Below are 25265 nucleotides of genomic sequence, written 5' to 3'. Positions count from 1 at the left end.
GAGACAACTCAACTCAGCAACAGGAGGCAAACAACTCAACTCAGCAGCGGAAGAGAAACAACTCAACTCAACTCAGTAACATGAGGCAAACAACTCAACTCAGCAGCAGGAGAGAAACAACTCAACTCAACTTGGAAGCAGGAGAACCAAGTTGAGTTGAGTTGTTGCTGAGTTGAGTTGAGAAAACTCAACTCAGCAACAGGAGGCAAACAACTCAACTCAGCAACAGGAGGCAGACAAGTCAACTCAATTTGGCAGCAGGATGAAAACAACTCAACTCAGCAAGAGGAGGCAAACAACTTAACTCTGCAGCTAACCTGAGAGGGAGAGGGCTTTTGAAGCGAAACTGTGGCAGGCTTCACGTATCACCGTGGACTGGGTGGTAGGACACCGGACAAGTAAGTCGCTGATGGAGGGATGGCTCCTGTGTTCGAATCCCAGCTTCGGCGACCTTTTTAAAAAAATTTCTTTTTTTATCTGTTTATTTTGCATTATATTATTTTTTAATGTGTTTTTTTCGATAATCTGGAGGGTCCTGCATGTAGGAAATAATATTTTTTATTTGGAAAATGGGAAAAAACTGGAAAAATCCATCAGAATCTGTTTATTTGCTCTTTTTCGACTCCTTTTGCAACAGTTTAGATATTCTAGCACGCATGGTGTGTTCTGTGTGTGAAATCGACCATCTTTCTTTGTTAAGGAACGCACAATGGAATAATAATAAAAAAAAGAAACGAAATATCGAGAATAAGGTTCAGATTTCTTGACCTCCCATCTCCCTTTAATATCTTGCTATAATTTTCAAACTCGGACCCTAAGTAGGAGTCTATGATGCAAACATGCCTGCTAAAGGAAATTTTTATATGTGACTTAGGGGGGGGGGCTCATTGGGCCCCTAAAGGTCTATTGCGAAGCTGAGGGGGAGAGGGCTTCTGAAGCGAAATTTTGGCGGGCTTGCCGTGAAACAGTAGTCTGGAGGTAGAGCGTTGGAATCCCAGGGCCGGACACTTTTTCAAAAAATTTCCTTTTTTTTTGGTTTATTTTACATTATATTATTTTTTAATGTGTTTTTCAATATGTCCTGCATGTAAAGTATGTCCTGCATGTCTCCTGTATGTCCTGCATGTAAGAAATAAATTTTTTTGTTCGGAAAATGGAAAAAAACTGGAAAAATCTAGGAAAATCAGCTTATTTGTTATTTTTTTAATCCTTTTGCAACATTTTGGATATTCTAGCATGCCTAAGGTGTTCTGTGTGTAAAATCCAGCATCTTTCTGCGTCAAAGAATGCGTAATGGAAAAATAAAAAAATGATAATAAAAAAATAAAATGGCGCGAATAAGGTTCAAATTTCGAGACCCCTCCGGTCCCTTTCATATCTAGCCATAATTTACAAACTCGGACCACTAGAATCCGGCAATATAATACGTGCTCTAATATAAATATGATGGGTCAATATTAAGGCACGATATCGGGCCATGTGCAAAAATTGACTATTGACTTCGAATATCCTAATTTTAACGCTATTCAACACCTTAATATATATAAGCATTCATCTTACACTTGATTGTCATATTGTGACCCACTAAAAAGCCAATAACTATTTCTTCTGGTAGGGTGCACTAGTATCCGGTAATATAATACGTATTCCAATATAAATATTATGGGTCAATATTAAAGTACGATATCGGGCCATGTGTTAAAACAGAATATTGAAGTCGAATTTCCTCATTTTAACGCTATTCAACACACTATTATATTTATGCATACATAGTAAACTACAGGGCCACATTGTTTACCCCCTAATAAGCCTATAATTATTTCCTCTGGTAGGGTGCACTAGTTTCCGGTAATATAATACGCAGTCCAACATAAATATTATGGGTCATTATTGAGAGGAAATATAGGGTCTTGTTGTGAGACAAAATATTGACATCGAATTTTTTAATTTTAACGCCAATAAAGACGCTATCATATATATACATTTGAAGTCAAAAAAGTACGAAAATATGACTAAGTCTAAAATACTTCAAAAAATTTCTAAGTGCAAAAAACATAAAAATTTTCTAAGTAAGTCAGAAGAGTTTGAAAATATTGCTGAGTCTAAATTGCGTCAAAATATTTCTAAGTTCAAACCAGTTCTGAATATTTCAAAGTTCAAACAACAAGAAAATATTTCGAAGTCCATAAAGCTTCTACATTTTTCAAACTACAAAGAAATTCAAAATTTTTCCAAGTTCAAACAACTTCGAAGTTGAAAAATATTGCTATGTGGTAATAGAGAATATTGACATCGAATTTCCTCATTTTAACGCTTGTAAAGACTCTATTGTATATATGCATACATATGCATATTGTTGGCCCCTATTAGGTCTATAGTTATATCCTCTGGTAGGGTACACTAGTAACCGGTAATTTAATACCTGGTCCAATACGAATATTATGGGTCAGTATTAAGAGGAAATATAGGGTCTTGTTGTAAGACAGAATATTGACATCGAATTTTCTCATTTTAACGCTAATAAAGACACTATCATGTATATACATTCAAAGTCAAAAAAGTACGAAAATATGACTAAGTCTAAAATACTTCAAAATATTTCTAAGTGCAAAAAACATCAAAATTTTCAAAGTCAGAAGAGTTTGAAAATATTGCTAAGTCTAAATTGCCTCAAAATATTTCTATGTTCAAACAAGTTCAGAATATTTCAAAGTTCAAACAACAGGAAAAAGTCAAAAAATATGTATCGAGTGAAACTTCAAACACAAGTATGTAATACAAAAAAAAAAAAGAAAATCACGAATAGGCCTTAAAGCTATAACGACAACAAACTCTAACATGAAATCTGTAAGTGACAAATAAAGTGCAACTACTTGACATCCTTGTTTTCTGAATTGGGTTCAATATAGGAGGGTAATAAAAGATAAAAGATTAATTGCAGAGAATTTTTTTCCAAATCTAGTTCAATAAGACACAACGATTAAAAAAACATTTTCTAAAAAGAGATAAATTATTAAATTTGAAAAGAAAAATTGTATTGTTTCTGCTCACAAATTGTAATTTATTATAAAAAATATTTTTAAAAAATATTATAAAAGAGAAGAAAAAATTGTACTTGAAAAACTAACGACTAATTTTATTCATTTTGTAAAATGTATAAGTTCGTAATTGCGGGAGGGGGGGGGAAGAGTCGTAATAAACATGAAAGAGAAAAATGGGAAAAGCTGTTTTTTTCTTACTTTCAATAAAAAAAAAAAGATCAGATTATTTAAATGAGGAATTATTTTAAAAAATGCTACTACGTAAATTAACAACTAGTTAACAATACAAAACAAAAAAATTTAAGTTAGCAAGTTTAAAGTTTATTTCATACATTCGGCCTTTTTTTAAAAGCTTATCTATTACACGTTGTTTTGATATTTATTTTACCTTTAAAATTAAAAGATTTTAGTGGTATAAAGTTATGCATTTTATCAATTACAACTATAAAATAAAATAATTATACTTAATAAAATTATCACGAATATAATAAAATGCTTTTGAATCATTGAAATAAAAAAATCATAAATTATGAGTTATAAATTTTTGACAAATTAAATAACCTTTATTAACTATTAGTTCGTTAAAGCTAAAGCACTCGATGATATATATATATATTTCTAAGTTTCATAATTTTATGTTGGAATTTCTAAATGAATCAAACACACTTACACTTATTTGAAAACATTCAAAGCATGATTATTCGAAAATTTTAAAAATAAAGATGTTATTTTTTATTTTAAGAATATTTCTTTTTTTTTCCCGCAAATTATTAGTAACTATAGGTTAATCGATTCACTTATAAAAGGAAACAAACTTATTATTTTAAGAATATTTCTTTTTTTTTTCCCGCAAATTATTAGTAACTATAGGTTAATCGATTCACTTATAAAAGGAAACAAACTTAATACAAATATTACAAATTAAATTCTTGAAGAAGGATCAAAGATTAAAATAAATACATATTTCATTTTAGACTACATAATTGTCAAAATGAAAGGAGAATTCATCCCCTTTCAGAAACAACGCACCCTTCTGTGAACTCCGAGAGCACGACCCTCAACTAAGACAGAACGATTAAGGGATAAACAAAAGCTATTAGTCACTTTCTTATGACTATCCATACATAACATCACTTCCTAGGAGGAATGTCCAAACCAGGGACTAACCTTGGATCAAGGACCGAGATTCCCTTCCCCACTCTCTTCAGGGGTTGCGAGTTCAGGATTTTGTTTCACTATCAAATACTCCTGTGAATAGTGACGTCACTGTCCGCTTTCCGAGGCTGCGAGTTTAGACGTGCGAAGGAGAGTATGATTATTCGGATATTTCATGTATTGAGAATGGGTCATTAATGGATGTACAAATTAAATGGAAAATAGCACATGTCATATTGTAAACAGCATAAATACATTACAAAATGGATGGTATTTTCAATATAAATGTAAACAAAATTCTCGAGCTCTTGACCTACTACTCTACTTCCGATTAGAGAGTCTGCAGCTGCTCACTACAGTTTATTCTGCAAGGCGATATATTCAAATAAATAATTTTGTTTTCAGGTAGGTAGGTACTTTATTTACGTCGCACTAGAGCTGCACAATGGGCTATTGGCGACGGTCTGGGAACCATCCCTGAGGATGATCCGAAGACAATCTATCGCAATTTTGATCCTCTGAAGAGGAGATGGTTCCTCCACTTTGCTAGCCTGACGTCCTGTGCGTGAAGTCGAGCACTTTACGGTTGAATAATTTAACGAGAACTGATACCGCGCACACTCGGTCCCTACACAGGCTGTTCAAAGTTATGACCTAACCGCTTACTGACCGCATCCAGTGATGCTTGACTGCGGTGTTCTACTGGGAAGCGTTGCTTTACGATATTTGATACATTACGATACATTGCGGGATAATTTTGTTTTTAATAAAAGAAAAAATTATATGATTTCTGAGCTCAAATTTGTTGTATTTTATAATATAATGATATTAAGTAATTCTGGTAAGTTTAAAGTGAAATTCTGTTTTAGTTATTTAAAGATATATTGTTAAAAAAGGTGACATGTTTCCTAGATTTATTAAAAACTCGCTTTTTTTACAGTTCTGATTTGGCCCCCTTTTTTGTTTATTACTGTTTGTTCTTAGTGCAAGCCGTACACCATTATACGTTACTGTTAGCATATTGTTCAAGCAGCGAGATTAAGTTTATTTTACAAATTATCATTTAGATTTAAATTTCGAAGGAAGAAGCATTTTATAGTTATTCTTTTATCAAATGACAATTCTTATGTATTGAAATGACAAGTCTTCAAACGACGATTTTTATAACTATTCTTCTTTTTAACAAAAATAATAAATCAGATAACAAATACACGTATATGGAGTGTGTTTTCAATATAAATGTAAACAATAACAATCTCGAGCTCAATACCTGCTCTAGTTCCGGTTAGAAAGTTTGCAACTGCTTACTACAGCTTATTCTACGAGGCGATATTTTCAAACGAATAATTTTGTTTTCAGAAAAAGAAGTAAATTAGATAATTTCTGAACTCAAATCTGCCGTATTTTATAAGATATTAATGTTATTAAGTAATTCTGGTGAGTTTGAAGTGAATATTTGTTTCAGTTAATTATAGATATATTGTTAAAAAAGGTGACATAGTTCTGATTTTGAAAAACTCGCTTTTTTGGCAGTCCTGATTTCGCCTCTTTCCTTTTGTTTATTACTGTTTATTCTTGTTGCAAGCTGTGCACCAAGTTACGTTAGTGTTAGCACCTTTAGCATTGTAAACTCAAGTAATAAGTAATCAAATACCATGTTTGCGAGAATCTCAAAACACAATGATCACGTTGTGAGCCAAATGGCTCTAAAATACATTAAAAACAGTAACCCGGAAGTAAAGATGGTACGGAGCTTGCAGCGTTCCCTGGTGCAGAAAACACCATCCATCTCTTTCAGAAATTAATTGGAATTATAGATTTTTCAAGAATATATATATATATATATATATAAAGCTTAAATTAATCTTTTTAAGGCCAACTAATATAGAAGTATTTAGGATTGTTGTTATTCTATTACGTCGCACTAGAGCTGCACAATGGGCTATTGGCGACGGTCTGGGAAACATCCCTGAGGATGATCCGAATACATGCCATCAAAATTTTGATCCTCTTCAGAGGGGATGGCGTCCCCGCTTCGGTAGCCCGACGACCTGCACGCGAAGTCGAGCACTTTACGATAGAACAGTTTAACGAGGACCAATATCGCGCACACTCGGTCCCTACGCAGACTGATCCAAGTGGTCACCCACCCGTACACTGACCGCAGCCAGTGATGCTTGACTTCGGTGATCTGCTGGGAACCGTGTCTTAACGATCAGTCCACTGCGGAACTGAGGTATTTAGGAGAGGTTATCCAATGGATGCGCGCATGAGCTGACGTTCCAAGTTTCATTTCGGATTTTAACTTACCATATCCTTAATATACATAAAAGTGCCTTCATTTATTATGGAGGTCATAGATACCTTGATACTCTTTCAATATTAGAATAATAAATGAAAGTAATAGATAATGCACAATTTTAAAAATATATTTTATTGACATATATCGCGTACAGATCCTTCTGTAACGATCACACGTAACTTATATTTATAGACTCCTAAATACCGTTAAATGAATTAAGTAATTAAAAACATAATTAAAAAAAGTACTGCATTAAAAAAAAAACAAAATATAGTGATATATAACAAAAACTTTCTAATCCGATGTTGCGCTGCCCTGATTTTTTCGCACATTTTCAGCCTTATTTCTTTCTTTACATTGAGTGTTTCTCATGAACTGGTAGACGCCCAGAGGGTATGCTCTTGCTGCCTCTGGTAGCACCAACTCTTCTTCGGCTTATTGAAGATGGTTGGTCTTTAATTTTACCTCTGGAGGTTTTATAAATGTGGGCACCCATGCGCTTCGAGTTTTAACTCCATCAGTTCTATTCTTGATCATGTTTAAAATTATTCGTGGCGTGCCAAATTTCTTATGGCATTTTCATTGAGCCTAAAATATTAAAATAATTCTCTAAGAATTTCCAATGTTAAATACCTTTAGAATTTACAGTAAATTATTAAAATCAAACGACTTAATATTGCTTGTTTCAATTTTTTCACTATCCGTAAATTTAAAAAAATAGTCTAAGATATGAAAAAAAAAGAGAGATCATTTTCGTCTTAAAATATTTATAAAATAAAATTGAAATGTTTTTAACTTTGCTATTATAAAAATATTACTCATAATATTTGTTCTCATAAAAACAGTATCGTTACAAAATGTCTTAATAAAAAGAAGACGAAAATAATATGAATACCTTATTAGCGCTGAATGAATCAATCCAAGCTTGGATATCATATGGCTTGATAAAAGAGCGGATTTCTATTATTTTTCCATCATTTTTCGTAATAACATTCGAGAAATTTTTAGGAAGATCCGCTTCATTGAAACTATGAAATGTCTCATCCATATCTAACTTGGTGAATGATAGATACACTATACCGAAAGCAAAACAAAAACATGAGCGCACAGTTGTTTGGCGATTGCTGAGAACGCTCCCTTAACACCAATAGAAATTTTCGCCAACTGTTTCCAATCCCTGATAGACCCTATCAGGGATTGGGTCTATCAGGGATTGGAAATCTCCATGGTCTGTTTCTACGCAAACCGGAAATATAGGCGGTCAAGAACTTGCAGTCTTACTACTGCAGAAAACACAATCCATTGGATAATGTAAAGCGCTACCTAGGTTAGACCTTTTACGTTTAACCACTTTGATTTTACTTTACTCCAAGTTAGTTTATAGCCGTGCTATTGCTCTATATTCAAAACTTTGCCTTGGAAACGAAACTACAGTTTTTCATAATTTCAGCCGAATTTGACTCTGGTGGCCTATTCCGTAACTAAATTTATTCTGTATCGCTGACTTTGGCTGTCATAGCCGTGAGTGATATGATACCTTAATCAATGTTGTTAGTGTCTTGTATTGATAGATTTTGTTTATAAGCTATGCCTATAGAAACGCGAACAAATAGTGCTCTATTTCGGAGAGCGGAACAGTTGAAACGATGGGAAGACTCCGAAACTAACCAAGTATCTCCTACCATTCCTAAGGATAAAAAAAATACAATAAAGTTTAGTGATGGTTGTGTATTTCTTGCTGCATGTGCTGCTAGTGATACGGAAGAAGTCGAACGCCTTTTAAAACTTGGAACAGACATTAATACAGCCAATGTTGATGGTCTAACAGCATTACATCAGGTAAGAGAAACATTTCTCTAGAGTTACAACAAATTTTTTTTTTTTATATGTTTGTCATATTAATAATCGCAGTTTTGGTATAGAATTATTTGGTGTTTAAAGCTACCGGTTTTATTTCCTACCATTAAAAATTCAGTCATTATTGGTAAAATTAACATTTTGCTGTAGTTGTAATATTATAAGTTCCATATTTATTGTTTGAATGTTTATCGAAAATATTAGAGACCTTAAGTTATGTTTTGGCAAAACAATTTGCTATTCAAAGGGAACTAGTTTTATTTTCCAATATCAGAACCTAATTCTCACTTGGTCAGAGGTGGCATTTGCCCAAGACCTCCCAATATCAATACTTTACAGATTTCATTAAAAGATTTTTTAATTTTACTCACCGTTCACAATTGGGACTTGCTTATACATTAAATTTTTGAAATTGATTAATTTTTATAATTTCTGATTTTACTAATCTAGCTCTAAAAATTGGGGAGACTTCCATTTCGTGATCTGTGGCAGAGAATAACTTGTAGCCACCCCGGAAAACATCTTTTTTAAACATTTGCAAGTTTAAAATCTATTTGGCACCTTAGCGATTGTAGTTGATGTGATAGATCACATTTAGGAAATATCCCTTAAAAATATTTAGACTGTGAAAAAAGTAGCGGGGATATTTCCGTATTGTGATCTGTCTTGCCAACTACAATCGCCAAGATGCCAAATAGATTTTAAACTTTCAAATTTTTTAAAAAAAACTTGTAGATGTTTGTCCAGGGGTGGCTACGAGTTATACTTTTCATGTTGGTCCCTTTCTGTGATATTGTTTTAGTTTCTCGTGGGCCACTACCCGGAAATTTCCAAAACTTAGCGATTATTCTGCCACAGATCATGATACGGAAATCTCCCCATAGTAACTATAATTATTTCTATTGAGTGGAATTCTGGAGCTGCAGTTACAGGGCTCCATACTATGCTCATCATGTACATGAAAGCAATTCATCAGATTCAGGTGAAGGGAGCATTAGAATAAAAAATTTAAGGCAAACTTGTCGTGTGAATTTAAAAACTAAACTGTGTAGTATTGAGATGCATGAAGCCTATCGTACAAATCTTATTGAGGACACCATTATAGACTTTTATTATTATTATTAAGAAGAAATTTTATAGTTTGTGAAATGTTACATGCATACATATTCCTTTTCACTCCCAAATGGAGCATTGGGCTTCTATCATAGCTTCCTATCTCATTCTATTTGTAACCATATCTCTCTCCATGCCTTTCCTATTGTTTACAATAGTCCTGCACCAAGTATTTTTAGGTTTTGTCTTTATGATTGGAGCCCTGAGGGTTCCAATCAAAAATTCGTTTTACTTTAAAATTTTCAGGCTTACGAACATGACCAGTTTATTTACGTTTTTTAATTTCTCGATCAATCTGTTTCTATTAGGAATGTAACGAGTATTCAGCCCCTTTGTGGCATATTTGGTTGGCCGAATATTCGGCGAGATATTCATCCGACTATTCCTCAAAGTATTCTTGAAAAATTTTTTTTTGACTGAGATTTTACAGGGAAAGTCTTTATATTTTTGTGGCGTAACTACCACTACAAATATTAAATACCAAATCAATAGTATATAAGACATGTTAACTTGAATCCATCACGAGGTACCTTTTGATAGATGAAGGTTGACATGGTCTATAATAAAATCTCCCCACAGATTTACTAAAAGCTGGAATTGTATTTTTTACTATACATTATTAGAAATAGTTTTTACGTATATTTGTTAAGCTCTGAAACTTGTTAGTTTATGTCCTGAAAATATTTGGAAACGCGAAATTTGAGGAATTGAAATTAGATTACTTTGTACTGAATCATGAGTTTTGAAATGCTGATTTTTTTCCCCTTTTTAATTTTGTTCATACTAGTCAATTTCACCTGTTTTTCAACTCTTCGTTTTAAAAATCTTTTTGCTTGTTTTTCTGCTTTAACTGAAACAAAGCATGTGAACGAAGCATTTCTTATAGACTTGATTATTTTATTCTCACTATTTTCTTGTACGGTAAGACAGCTAACTAGTAGTGATGTGGCCGAATACCGAATATTCGGCCACATTTTAGGTCGAATACCGAATATTCGGTGGCCGAATACTTACTTTTTAAATATTTCTCTTTTGATTGTAATTTTGTAATTAAAGTAATTTTCAAATTTTAAATTAAAAATGAAATAAATATTAACAAATTTGTTTTTTAATCTTTGTATATTTAAAAAAATTGTAACAACTTGATTTAATTTTTGTAATAATTTAAATATCTTGATGCCAATAACAAGGCAATATGGCTTTTATAAATCTAAATAATTAATAGCATCTTTTAATTATAGTTATACTTGTAATTTATGTGCTATTTTATTTAAAATAAGAGCTCATTACTACTGTTAAATGTATTCTTAACTTTCTTTTTTGTCAGAAAAATTATTAAAACCCAGAAAATTAAGCTTGTTAAGTAGCTTGTTTCTCTAAGTATCAAGACATCCATTAAATGGATAATTAATGTTTTACATTTATAATAAATAATTATATAATCATATATTTCTAGTGCATATTATTTATAAATAGATATTATTAAGGGAATCACAAATACATTTTAATTGCCGATTCAGATAGTATTCACACTTCTATTTAACAAACTATATATATTTGTATTTAATGTAAAAGATTCCAATGCTTGTTTAAATACATATGATGATAAATTTGCAAGAAGAAAAAGTTTTTATTTATGTAACATTATTAAATACACTTATGTATTGTACAACTTAAATTGAGTAAATGTTAGATTTTCGAATAATTAATGCAGTGAAATGTAACTCTGCAATATTTGTGATTAAATGTATTTAAAAGTATATTTAAAAAATATCTTTCTTTATTATTATGAATTTTTTCAGCCAAATATCTAATAATATTCATATTCAGCCGAATAACTTCAGTATTCGGCTAGGCCGAATATTCAGTAAAAGGGTCGAATACCGAATAGTGGCCGAATATTCGTTACATCCCTAATAACTAGTAGTATGGGAAACTTTGATTCTCAATGTTAAAGCTATATTTCAAAACTAGAATAATTTTTTTTGTTTCTCATTTGAATTTTTTTATTAATCTTTCTTTTTATAAGTGTTCTTATTATGACAACATTCTTTAAAAAGCATTTATAGGAGCGTTATTTTTTTATGGTCACTTTTTCTTAAAAAACTACGATGTGAAAAAGTTGTATTAAGATTTATAGCATTAAATCTTTTGTTTAAGAAGTAAAAACAATTTTTGTTTAGCTTTCTATTTAGCTTTTTCTTTTTGAAATTTTTTTTTTATAAAGGTTTTTATTATGACGTGGCTATTAAGAGAGGGTTTCTGTTAGACTTAAATCTTCACCTTTTCTGTTGTTGTTGGAAATAGAGTAATTGGAAAATTAAAATGTGTAGCTTCAAAGTGAAAGTTCGTTGTGAAAGTTTGTTTTTCTTTCAAAAATTAAGATAGATTTTTACTGTTTCTGTTTTGCTTTTGTATCTTTGATTTTTTACAGACGTTTTTATGCTATCGCTGTATTTTTTAAAAGCATTTCTGTTAGACATCTCTTTTAATGTTATCTGGATAATTTTTTTACGGAATGTATTATTTTTACCATTAAGGATTTGTTTTAAGAATTAAGAGGGTATTTTTTATATAGATTTTTTCGACTTTACGACTTTTTTTGTTTTTTTAAAAAATGTAACCGTTATTTTTTTATTACTTTTTCTTGTTCTTTGGGATTACCTGTCAACGCTCGCAAAAATGCGCAAATTCTTTGGCTCTATCTTAATGAAAAGCAGTTTCCAAAATAAATATTCTGAACTTATTAAATTTATCGAATAATAATGAAATAACAATAACAAAAAGATTAAATTTGCAGTTATTGGCATAGGAGCTTCCTTTGGCGATAATATAGGATTTAGCAAAAATTGGTTGACTGGATAATCCCTAAGTACCGCCTTTTTTTTAATCTTAAATATTTCTAAATATTTATTTTAGTTATGTTACATTTATTTTTATTAATGCCTAACTTTTCGACCTGAGTTTTTTGCTTTTACACTAAAGCAATAATAGAGCTAAATTTTTATTACTTTTCAATAATGACTGAACTAATTTCTATATAAAAAATACTTATGAATGATTTTTAAAAAAAAATTTTATTTGACTATTCAGTCAAATCACTATTCCTTACATCCCTAGTTTCTGTTTTTGCATTACAAATTTTATAGAACCACTTGATATGCAAGATTCTTAAATTGTTGTTAAAAAATACTTTTTTCAGGTTTTTTTTTGTTGCAATGACATGTCTCAAATCCATATAGTAGGACAGATTAAACATTAGTGTTGAGAAGTGTAATATTTGTTATGTTTTTGTTTTTCCAAAATTTATTAAGGTTATTATTATTACCTTATTAGGAATTTATTATTTCACGCTTTGTTTAATCTATTTAGTATGTATACTAAATATAAATAAATTGGTATCTGTTTGCGATCTTTATCAGTTTCTCCTTCGTTATTAATTATATTTCCATGATACTTAAAATGTGCTTACCTCCTCTAGTTTAATAATTTCTATGAATATGTCATTGAATTGTTTAGGATTAATTTTTAATGTTTGTTAATGTTTGATTAATGTTTGTGTTTGTTTGCATGTCTTGAAGGGTGTTTGTCAGTAACCAGTATATGTAACAGTAAACAGTGAAATGTTGACATCTATTAAGTGAATTCTGCTCAGACTCTCAGGTTATTTTTTAAAAAAAACGACCATGACTGCCAAAGAATTTATTGTAAAACTCTCATCATCATTTTGAAAAATGTCATTCTTTTGTCTTAAAAGTACATGAGAATTTTGTCATTATATTTGATTTTTTTTTTTTTAATCAACTGTTTTGGATACTCTCATTTTTTATTTCATATTTTATAACTGTCATTGAACAGCTGACCTAATTTTTGGGCTTGACTACTAATGTTCAATTTCGTAACCTTGTAATTTTGAACCCAATCCAGAAGACAAGGGAACTTCTGGATCAAGTATTTGCCTTAGTGGAGGACTTTTTGATGAACTAACCCGCATTTGCGTTACATGGAGATGAAGACCGCGAGAAACTCCCTCGGTTAGCCCGACAGCAAATGGGCTCTAACCCATGGTCCATCTACCACTAACAATATTTATCGTCAGCACTGTGGCAGGTGCAAGCCAGTGGGAATTTGTATCAACCGGCGATTGCTGGAATTAGAACCCAGTTTACATAATTGGAAGGCAAACGCTCTATCCCCTGAGCCATCACAGCTCTTACTTTCCTTTTAAACAAATAAAAAATTTCTGATAATGACACTAATAGTATTTTGCTTTTCCCATTCTCACTCAAATTTTAATAAACTAGGCATTGTTTTATTTTCATGTAATAAGTTTCCTCAAAATTGTTTTTCCACATTTATCTGTTTATTGTTATGTCTTTTATAAACAACTAAACTCCTTGTACTAACCCTTTTTAATGTTAATGTCCATTAACTCTTTGAAAAACAATAAATTTTTTTAAAAGTAAAAGACTAAGACTGTCAATTTTTTTATAGTTTGTCTCTAGTATAACAATTTATTTAAATGAATTTTAACATTATTTTAATTAATTTGTGGTTAGCTTTGAAAGCCATAGCCTTTCATAGAGTTAAATACCTACTAAATAAGTAATATTGATTAGTCATTATCGTATGATCCTACCTATCTGGTACATCTCGAAGTTATCTTAGCACGAATATGAATCAGAAGAATATTTCATATTGGTATCTGTTTGCGATGACTGAAAGCGTCTAACCCAATTCTTAGAGTCTTGTGCTTAGAATAAATTTATGAAAAAAAATTTCTGCATTAAGTAAAATTTTTCTCAGTGAACTGAAAAGTACGACAGGTGAGTAAACTACTATATTGGCTACTTTTTATTATGTAAGGTATTATTATGTAAGGTATTGCTTATTTATTATGTAAGGTATTATTAATGTGGGGTGACTTATTTCTTAGCAACTTTCAAATTAAATAGAATGTATTATTAATTATTGATTGGTTTCTGGTTCCAAGAGGTCAATATCAGGGTTGCAAGAAACCCGGGTTTTTGTAGAAAAACCCAACCTGGGTGGGTTTTATTGGGCTTTTCTGGGTTTTTCATGTTTTTATGGAGGGTTTTCAAAAGAGAAGGCAGGGATAGGTTCTTCATTTTAAAAAAGCTTATCAATATAATATAGTTTAATTTTATAAATTGACTTCATATAGATAATTAATACAAATAAATTGATATGAAAGTCTGAAAAAAGTTTCTTCTGACATCACGATACAGAATGTTATGTGTACTCACATACATCACACATTTGAAACTTATTTTAACACAGGATTACTTTTTATTTATATTTTATTCTTAAATATTTGAGGAAATTTTTTAATTTGCATAGAAAGCGAATCAATGGCCATATAGTCAAATCTAGCCAGAAAGATGACTCTCCAGTCTCCAACACAATTAGTTTCTTCACTATAGGTTAATTTTTTTTAGGCTAGACTACATATATATTTCAATAGTTCTCTTAAATATAACAGAGGATAAAAATAAACCAATCTTAGAAAAACCCACTTTAGGGTGGGTTTTACTGAGTTTTTCCGAGTGGGTTTTACCCAGTAAAACCCGGGCGGGTTTTATTGGACAGGTGGGTTTTTTGCAACCCTGGTCAATATTAATATTCGCAATCTTTTAAATTTAAACTTTATAATAAAATTAAATAGAAATTTATAAGAAAAACAAAGCTCTATTTGGCCAGGCCAAAACCTCGTCAAAGTGCTTGAAGCTTCATTCCATCTCTAGTTGTTATAATATTTTTCAACATTACCTATTTAAGCTAATAATACCCTGGCTTCAAAAAGTTAAAGTAAAATCTGTTCCCTGTGTCTGCTTTGAAAAGGATTGAAATGAACATCGAACGAGAAATCTGAAAGGAAATGTGCACTAAACTTTTCTTTATTGAACATGGCTAAAAATTTACACAATTTCAATCACGAAAATGTTTTACAACCAGAAAAAGGAACATTCAGTTTACGATAGTTTTACATGGCTCACTCTTAAGCGCAAAGCATGTGTGGCAGTTCTCTCAATTAAATAGTTTGACATGGATATAATGAACTTATTGATAACACATTGCAAGTGAAGCGTTACTGTACTTAACATGTCCAATGGAATGCGCATGTGATATGTTGTTTTGCAGAGTCAGTAAGTTAGGAACAAGGCTGTAACTACATTTTGGCATGGTCCCTAGGCCCTGCAAGGGAACCCCCTATTGAGGGATACACATTTTTTCAAAATTAAGAAGTTTTAAAAAACATTCTTATTTTTTTTTTAAGAGTGAAAAGTGTTTTAATACAAAGTGTTTAAAAAAAAAGATCCTTTAAAAATAAATTCTTTTATTTTGTAGTCATAAGCTTAGATCCCTCTTCTCTTGAAATAGAGAGAAAAGAGAAATAACACTGAGTATAGTGGGGGAGGTTCATACAGGGTTGGGTTTTTGACGTCAAAAACTGTCAAAAACGTAGGCAAGTTTCTTTTTTGTCATTGAGGACATTTTATTAGATATTAAATCATGCACAATATTTGATTGATTTATATTATGTATCATATATGAAAAATACAGCCAAAATCATTCAAACTATAAATTTGATTTTTTCTAAAGGCATGGTACTCCTAATACTTTTGCTATATTATAACTATTTGGTTTATATTAGGGGTAATAACTATGAATAATAAATTATTTTCAATCTACATATTGATTTTAGTTCTTTTATGCTGCAATTTAGGCAGATTTTTTAGATTAAGTAAAACTCAAGTGGTCGCCAATAATTGTCTGATCTCAACTTATAAATTTTTTTTTTGATTCTCATTATTTGTTATTATTTATATGAAGGGGAGAGAATCATTTATATGAGACATGTATTTTTAAAAAAAAAAAAAAAAAAAAACTTGTCTCAATTTGTGTATTTATTAGTTTGCATTCCTTTAGCTTAAGCGTGGAACCTTAAATTAAATAAATTACTACTTTTTCAATATATTTTGATTTTTTTAACACACATGCTCATTTGCTCTGGAATATTGAAAAAGCAAATTGATTTTTTTCTTTGTTTTTATTATCAAAGTTTTTAACAATATGTAAACTTCCTACTCTCCAAGCATATTTTGAAAAATTGTTATCTTTTTTTATGAAGTTGAGTCTAATTAACATGAAGTTAAGTCAGGGTTAAATCAATGAAATCATAGTCGGAACCAGGCATATTAAATTCTACATGTCCAACATCATACACTTTTAACAACGGGTGAAATTATATACACTGTCTGCTTTGTATAACTGTTTGTGTGTCAGGCATCTGAAGCAATTCTAATTCAGATTTCACACATTCCAGGGAGTTCCTTAAAAGGAAAGCCATTACGGATCAAAACTAACAAGGCTTCTCACTTTCTGTTTCTTTGAAATATTTTTTCTCAGTTTTGCGCTTTCCTTTAGACCATCTGCTGCTGACCATTGTCTGTGTTTTTCTAAGTGCTTTATTGGTTAGTACTTATTCGATTCTTTTCTTCTATTTTTAGCTTATGCTTTTGAACCTTAACTTGCTGATACATCCGTCATAACACATGGTGCAGTGATTAACTTTTCATTCTCAATTGTTTTTTACCCTAGAATTAGGTATGGTAAAGCTGCTCTAAATATTTGTCTAAAAATACTTCCTAATCCGTAACCTTTTTTATACGATACTACTCGATAATAAAGTAAATCATTTAACATTTGGGAAGCATAATGATCCTCCTAATTCTTGGAGCAGAAAATATAAGGTGCTTCCATCTTGATAGTTAAACTTTTAATGAATAATTTGTGAAAAAGATTGGGTATTTATATTGTTCGTCACATTCGGAGATGCAGTACAACCATTACTTTACAATTTTAAAGGGGAACAAAATCAGCTGATTTCATTCTGAGTTCAGCTTGAATCGTTTAAAATGAATTCCTCATTAAAGATATCGAGGTCTACCATAATACTGATTGTTTCCCTTTTTGTAATTTTATTTGAATGATCCGCAGTAAAGGAGCTTATGTCTCTCCTACAATTCGGATAAAATCTGTGTACATGTTCATGTAGAAAACCAAAAAAGTAGATCTGGCTTGAGGAATAGATTTTTCATACTTCCTTGTATTAGAATATTAGATAGAAATCCTAATGGATTACTTAAATTTTTCCAATGTAAAGTCTTGTCTTGAATGGCATTGATTTTTAATTGTTTGGTATTTTTACTGTAAGATAAAGTAAACCAACTAGGATGTTTCGGTAATTCTACCTGTACAGCTGGAATAATTTCCTAAACAGAGTCATAATACCCCTCATCTATACTCTTTTTGATAAATTTTTCATCACCTGTATAATATTAAAACTGTATTGTTTAAATCAGTATACCAAGAGTGAGGAAGAATAATTTTAGAGAGTCAAACTTCCCATTCACCTTTTAAATCCTCATAACTGGTATAGGCAATTGGGTCTTAAAATGAAAGATTTTGTTTTCAGAGAAGAAACACTGAAAGATTTTGTTTTCAGAGATGAAACATGTGGAACTATCAGAAGGTAACGTTACATTTTTGAAAATAAGTCTTAGTAAACTTCGACAACACCACTATCAACACGAGGACTTGTGCCACGATAGATTTAACCTGCGTATAAAAAATGTAATGTGAATAGTTGGATAGATATGGATTAACAAAAATATATGATTTAAGTGATATTAAATGAACAAATATTTGGGAACTCAGTTCCAGCTAAAGAAATACATCAAAACCAACAATAATTGACTTATAATTATCTTTTATTATATTTTCTATATACAAAAATTTTATAAACAATCTGGATTATAAATTATTCTTGATTGACCCAAACAAGGACAGAGGGTTATAAGTAGCAAAAATATATTAATAGAGAAATAACTTGCAGCTAAATGAGTCTTGATTTGGCTGAATCAAAACTCATTTAGCGGAAAGTTATTTGTTCATTTGCAAATAATCAATCCTAATGATAAGAAAAATCTAAAATTTACAAAATTTTATTTTAAAACCGAACATGCTTTTGTACGAGATTATTTGCAGATCCTTTTTCTTTTTTTTTTCACTGATAAAAGTAACTTAACAATTGTCAGACGTCAATGAATATTTTATTTTTGACTCGATTAAGAAATCTATCATCGAATAGCAAATCAAATCTAGCAATTCTGCTGATATAGCACTATCAGGGGTCTGTCTAGGTTTTTCTCAGGTTTGCCTATTTTGTGAAAATTTAGACATAACATATATAAAATTATAAATTATTTTAAAAAACCAACACAAAAATATAGATTTATAGTTTCTGAAGGAATACAAAAATAAAATTTAAAAAAAAAAGGTCTTTTGTGAAACAACAGTTTTTCCTAAAGTTGAAATTGTGAAACTACCGTTTTTCCTAAAGTTGAATTTGTGAAGGTATCTCTAAACGGTAGTAAATTCGGCCTGGACAAACCACTGACTATGTTTTTCTGACCTACTAGGAAGAATTACTGGCTCAGCTGAACTCAAAGATGTAATAGAAAAATGTGAATTGACAAAATTAATGTTTGCACATATTGAAGCGAATACAATTATTTACGCAACTATACTTATACTGACTGATGCACACAAGCATCACATCTTAACTGGCAATTACATCCAACATCATACGTTACAATTAAATTGACATGAGGTTTCGAAATCATGCAAGTTTCTTCTAACTCTAAAACCGAAAATGTGTCGCTTATATCCTATATCATGTGTCTATTTCTAGTATACAATACTCTAACTGTAAGTTTATGTCTCTCAAGAGAAATTAACCTTCTAAAAAGCTTAGTCCTAATCAGAAATCTCCTTAAGAATGAAAAAGAGCAGGGTGCTTCCTTACAGAAATCGAGTTATGAAAGTTAAAATTTATCAAAATGTGTAATCTTATGTAATAACTGTATTTGATCCTCAATTTTTAAATTACCCTCTTATATTTTTTATGTGTATATTTACCAAAGTTATTCTCTCTCATTGCCAAAATAACAGAAAAATTTGTAGCTTTTAAAATATAATTAGTCCCTCAGTGGACTGATCGTTAAGACACGGTTCCCAGCAGATCACTGAAGTCAAGCATCACTGGCTGCCGTCAGTGTGCGGGTGGGTGACCACTTGGATTAGTCTGCGTAGGGACCGAGGGTGTGCGGTATTGGTCCTCGTTAAACTGTTCTACCTTAAAGTGCTCGACTTCGCGCGCAGGTCGTCGGTCTACCGAAGAGGGGGTGCCATCCCTTTCTCAGAGGGTCAAAATTGTGATGGCATATCTTCGGATCATCCTCATGGATGTTTCCCAGACCGTCGCCAATAGCCCATTGTGTAGTTCAAGTGCGACGTAAATTAACAACAACAAATAAAATATAATTAAAGGCTAGCTAAAAAACAATCTTTGTGTATAAATTTTTTTCAAAAAAGTAAACTAGAAAAAAAAGGATTAATTGATAAACAACTTGATAGATTTTTTAAATATTTCAAACTGAAAATTATAAGAAAATAAGCATTTTAAGGTGCATTTTTAATGAAAGGTATTTATTTTAGAAACAATTATGGCAAAATTTAAAATCGCTAAAAAACTCATAAGTATACTCCCCCCCCCACCCAAATGAAAGATGTGAATATCTCTAGAGCCGAATATTATGCGAATTTTAACTAGACAATCTTACTAAACTGAAGGAAAGAAATAAAAAATTAAAGTTATCTGAAATGGACTTCTCATTAAAACAGGTGGTTAAAGAAACCTTCTCACGAGAAAATAAAATTAAAAGGCAGTGCTCTTAAGAAATGAGAGCTTATTTTTACAAAAAGGGCAAGGAGGGCGCATTTATATGGATCTATTGGACGGGGCTGACCACTCTTTTAAATTTAATGAGAACACTGCCCTATTAGCACTATGGAAAGTGATTTAATAAGTCTCTTAATAGCATGCCCAGCACTTTCTTCATACTTTAACAACCTTTCCAATTTCATATAAACATTTATCTTATCAACTCAATAACAATAAGCCCATTGCCTGCTCTCCTCATTGAAATAATTTAAAAAACTTTTCGCATCTGCATTACAGCTATACTATACAAAGAATGATTTGCATAAATGATCAAGTGTCACAGTCTCTTCTTGAAGCTCAAATGATCCCAGGGCTAAAGAGAATAGAAGGGCTAGTTCACTCCGCTCTTAGAGTTGAAGCTACGATTTCCCTCCTCGTGACGTCACTGTGTCCACAGATCTCGTAGATCGCAAGCGAAGATAGTATGATAACTTTGCATCTTTCTCTTTGTAAAAATAAGTTAGACATTTTCTGGTTATTAGCTCTCAAATTTTACGTAATTAACACATTATTTCCGTTCATAAACATAGTTCAAAAAACCTTCTTGCCCATTATATTAAAAAAAAAAGACCATTTTAAACTTATAAAAATGTTTTGCTAGTTGGTGAAAATGACACGATAAATACTTTATTTTAAAAAGTTCAGTTTTAACTTTAATTATTAAGAAAAATGAAAGCATATATCGACACTTTTTTATCTACATATTCTTTTATAACAATAAGTTGAGTTAAATTTAGAATCCCTGATTTTAAAATATGCCATTAATTTGTTCATACTTAATCATTAGGAAACATCAACCTTAAACGCTAATTACTGAAACAAAATAATAATTTAAGTTCATAATGACATTAGAAATTTTACAATTGCTTATAGATATTTAAATTTACGATGATATAATTTATAGATATTTAAATTTACGATGATGTAATTTATAGATATTTAAATTTACGATGATATAATTTATAGATATTTAAATTCAAAAGAATATAAATTTTAAAAAAATCATAAATATTTAGAATAACTACATTAAAAATATGTTATGAAATTAGGAGAATTTCAACTATATACTATATATTTTATTTATACTTTTTATTTACATTTTAATTTTCTTTGACTTTATAAATTTTTTAATTTTTTTCACCTACCTTTCTTTTTGAAGTAACGAGGCGGTATCTATTTAGATAATGAATTTTTATAAAAGTTCTTAACGATAGAATAAACGTATTGCTGTTTTATATTAACTGTGTCATTTCGAAATCCATTCTTTACATAGTTGTTCATTTGCTTTAGGGAACACGCGTAAAATTATATTTTTTCCTTTTGTTTTTTTATCAGAAATTTTGCAAGTTGCAATCGCGCAAACTGGCATTTAGATAATAGTTTTAAATGTTCGTAAATTCACTGCAAAAACTGAGGAAAGTCATTATAGAAAAAAAAAAAAAATGTCTTAGAATATGTCACAAAAAGAAATGTTTCAATATTAGTTAGAGCTATTAAAGCCGAACGCTCCATTCTTGAAGTAAAAGTGCGAACTTAGCGCCAAAGTGTCGTCACTAGAGAAAATCGGAGGATTGGCGCGGCGAGAGTTTCTACAAAGGAGTGAACCAGCCCTTCTATTCTCTTTAGCCCTGAAATGAACCAGACTTAAAGGCAACCTTAGAATTTAAGTCTTTTTTCCAACTCTTTTAACCCATGCAATATAATGCTGGTGCATCATCAGTTATAAAAACTGTAGGGTGATTAAAATATGAGGCACGTTTATTTATAGCTTTGAAAAATATTTCAATACATCAGCTGTTTCTCTTGAAGAGTAAAATACAACAGCAGGAGAACCTTAATGATTAGTATCATTAATCATTAAGGTGGTGAATTTAATCTGATACTGGTTAAAAGAAATAAAAAAATATGCGTTTATATATAGTGATACTGACACATATTCCACTCATTCAATTGTAAAAGATTCATTAAAATACTAAAAACTTCATATTTGCTGAATTTTAATTTTGTTTTCTTTATAACCAGGGCTCGTAAAATACTGTTGCCATAGACGACCAATAAACTTTAAATGAGAACTATATCTCTATTTTTTTAAATACGATTAAGTTCGAAAATAATTTTTCCCGTTCTCGCACGTGTTTTCAACTTATCATTGGAGAAAAAATTCTATTTTACCTTATTTTCGCAGTGTCGCGTGTTCGTCAAATTTCTGATTTCGCGTTTTGTAATAAAATTATGTTAAAAAAATAAGAATTTAAAAATTCATGGAGAAATTCATAGCAACTGCGAAACTGTCATCGAAAACCAAAAGATTTGTGATGAAATCGGTGCTAAATCGAACACATGCAGTCGAACATCGAAAGGTGATTACTCATTTGTGCGACTTTAAATTCAACAAAAGTAATTCACGAAACAGTTCAGTTTTCAAACTTATTTAAAATTCCCTGGGTATAATTGTTTGAAAAGTAGTTAAAAAGTATGAATTCACGACGAAATCGGCGCAAATCGAAAAAATTTTTAATTTGGAAGGGGGAAAAAACTAGAAACGTGGCAGTTGTTAATATTTTTTGCTGGCTACCAATATTTTCAAATTCTTACAGCCCTATTTAAAACAGTTCTTTTACATTTTTTTAAACTGGCTAGTTCAAAAAGTTATTGAAGTGAATGTAAGTGCTAATTTGTTTCACATAACATAACATGGCACAATATTACATAACTAAAAATCATAAAATAATGTGGGACCGAAATATTACGATACAAAAATCTTACATTTCAAAGTGTTTTTGATCTCATGAAATAGGTTTTAACGGAGTACAAAAGGTTAAATGAAAGTTGCCGGATTTTCAATATTATGTTATGAATGTGAGATGAAAATATGCTGCACATAAGGAATTGAACTTAAATGTTTTTAATGTATTTTCAAAGTAACCAGGAATGAATCCTTGATGTCGAAAACTGCTGAAAACCGTAAATAATTGTAACCAAACCAATAATGCATGACAATTTTTTCGAACTTATTTAAAACATGCAGTTGATATTAGAAGTATAAATAAATGGAAGATTATATACTGAAGAATTACGGAATAAAATTTAAATTTCTTACGTTAAAGCACTGAAATTATTTGAAGACTAAAATTCTCTCTTTATATTCATATATCCTTTTATAGTTTCTCTTTTTTTTAGGACTTACAACATCATAAAGTCTAAATTGCAGGGTCAAATAAATGATAACAGGGTGTTACAAAAAAAAAAGTTAACCAATCTATTTTTAATTTGTGTGTTAATTTCTGTTTTTTTCTTCTACTACTTAAAACTTAAAAGATTTTATAATATATCTAATAGTTAACGTATTGCTTTTTTTACAATGTCAAGCAAAAGATGTGCTATTTTAGAGTTGTTTATGCAAGTAAAACGACAGAGTGATGCAATCTGTCGTTTCAAATAGCTTGGCAATGATGGAAGTAAATGAAAACACTTCCAATAACCGTAAGACCATCAAACAGTGAGTTTAACGCAATTCAAAGGTTTCCATGACAAAAATCACTCGTGAAATGGTAGTAAGTGATAAGTATGACGAAAGGCAAAAACAAAGCTTGGACTAAAGCCTTATAAGTTCCAGAAAGTTCAGCCCAAGAAAACAAATTCATGCGGCTCAAAAGATACCGAAAACTTTTGGGACTGGCTGCAAGAGAGAGTTTACTTTTCATTGTTGAGAAGCTTTTTTATCGTCAAACAAGTTCATAATTACCAACCAGAACGATAGATTTTCGTTTGTAGAAGCTGCAAGCACATCGGCGATTGTTGAAATCTAAAGTAGGTCATGGTCTGCGGCGAAGTTTGAGCAAGCGACATAGCACCTCTGGTTTTTGTGTACGAGAGCGTTAAAATAAATCAAAAAGTGTAACAGTGAGACATTCTAGAAACCGTTGTACTTTCGGGTCGAAAGTGCATTTCAGCAACATAAACTGAACTTTTCAACGAGACTCCGCACTTGCTCACAAGGTTTAAAAATAAAAATTGATGCAAAGCTCATTTTTCGGACATGATATCATCTGAAGAATGGTCTACTAGCCAGATCTCAATCCCATGGATCAGTGTTTCCAAAGTGTGGTACGCGTACCCCCAGGGATACGGGAACAGTTTCGCAGGGGTACGCTTTCTTATGCGAAATTTGCAACAAAATTTTTTTTTATTTAAAAATAAAACTAGCCGTGAAAATTTACGATTACGTATTTTTCTATTGGCTTTTTTTTGCAGAGTTAGCTGTTAATAATTACTGGTGTCAACAGTCAGTTGTGATTTTTAACTTTTGTGCAATTTTTTTATGGTAAAAAATACACAATTTTTTTTATAAGTGGTACACAGTGTTACGAAAAATTTGGAAAGGGTGCACAAAAGTCATAAGTTTGGGAAACACTGCCATGGCCCATTTTGGAGTCTAAGACCTGGGGGCTTATTACCAGTGATACGGAATTCATTTCGCTAAGTGATTCCAGGCGGAAAGTAGTTTTCATCGGATTGCAGATTTCGCAAATGTCAATATGGCATAATACGAGAGTTTTAAAATCGGAGACCGAGATATCTATTCCGATGAAAGAGGTGTGGTTAGTTTTAACCAATCACACAATCGAATCTCTCCATGCCGGTAAATCTCCAAGCTAGATATTCTTATTTTATAATGTCTCCATCAAGAGGGAGAACGCAATATTGAAATATAAATAACCAAATATATAATAATACTAATATACTACATACTAATATAATAATATATACTAATATAATAATAATACAAAATGAATATAGCTAATACAAACAACCATTTAATGAAAAATAATTTATCAATAAGATTAACATAGAATGTAGATGGAACATTTCTTTATGAAAGGCCCTGCGCATGCGCGAGTTTATTAGTGAAAATGGCGAGTCCCGT

General features: G+C 31.0%; 1 protein-coding gene across 5 annotated transcripts in view; it reads left to right on the top strand.

Moving 5' to 3' along the window:
* The first annotated feature begins 7730 nt into the window (after positions 1 to 7730).
* Positions 7731 to 25265, top strand: part of LOC107455797 (protein phosphatase 1 regulatory subunit 12B) — a 187288-nt gene continuing 169753 nt past the window's right edge. For all 5 annotated transcript variants that reach the window (XM_071187602.2, XM_071187600.2, XM_071187601.2 and 2 more), the window contains exon 1: positions 7731 to 8337. In XM_071187602.2, the coding sequence (XP_071043703.1) occupies positions 8086 to 8337 (252 nt within the window). In that variant the 5' untranslated portion in view covers positions 7731 to 8085. The remainder of the gene's footprint in view (positions 8338 to 25265) is intronic.

This window comes from Parasteatoda tepidariorum, chromosome 11, assembly GCF_982258835.1.
Source record: "Parasteatoda tepidariorum strain Cologne lab strain chromosome 11, Ptep-v5.0, whole genome shotgun sequence".
NCBI classification, from domain to species: domain Eukaryota; kingdom Metazoa; phylum Arthropoda; class Arachnida; order Araneae; family Theridiidae; genus Parasteatoda; species Parasteatoda tepidariorum.
This window is presented reverse-complemented; position numbering and strand designations above follow the sequence as displayed.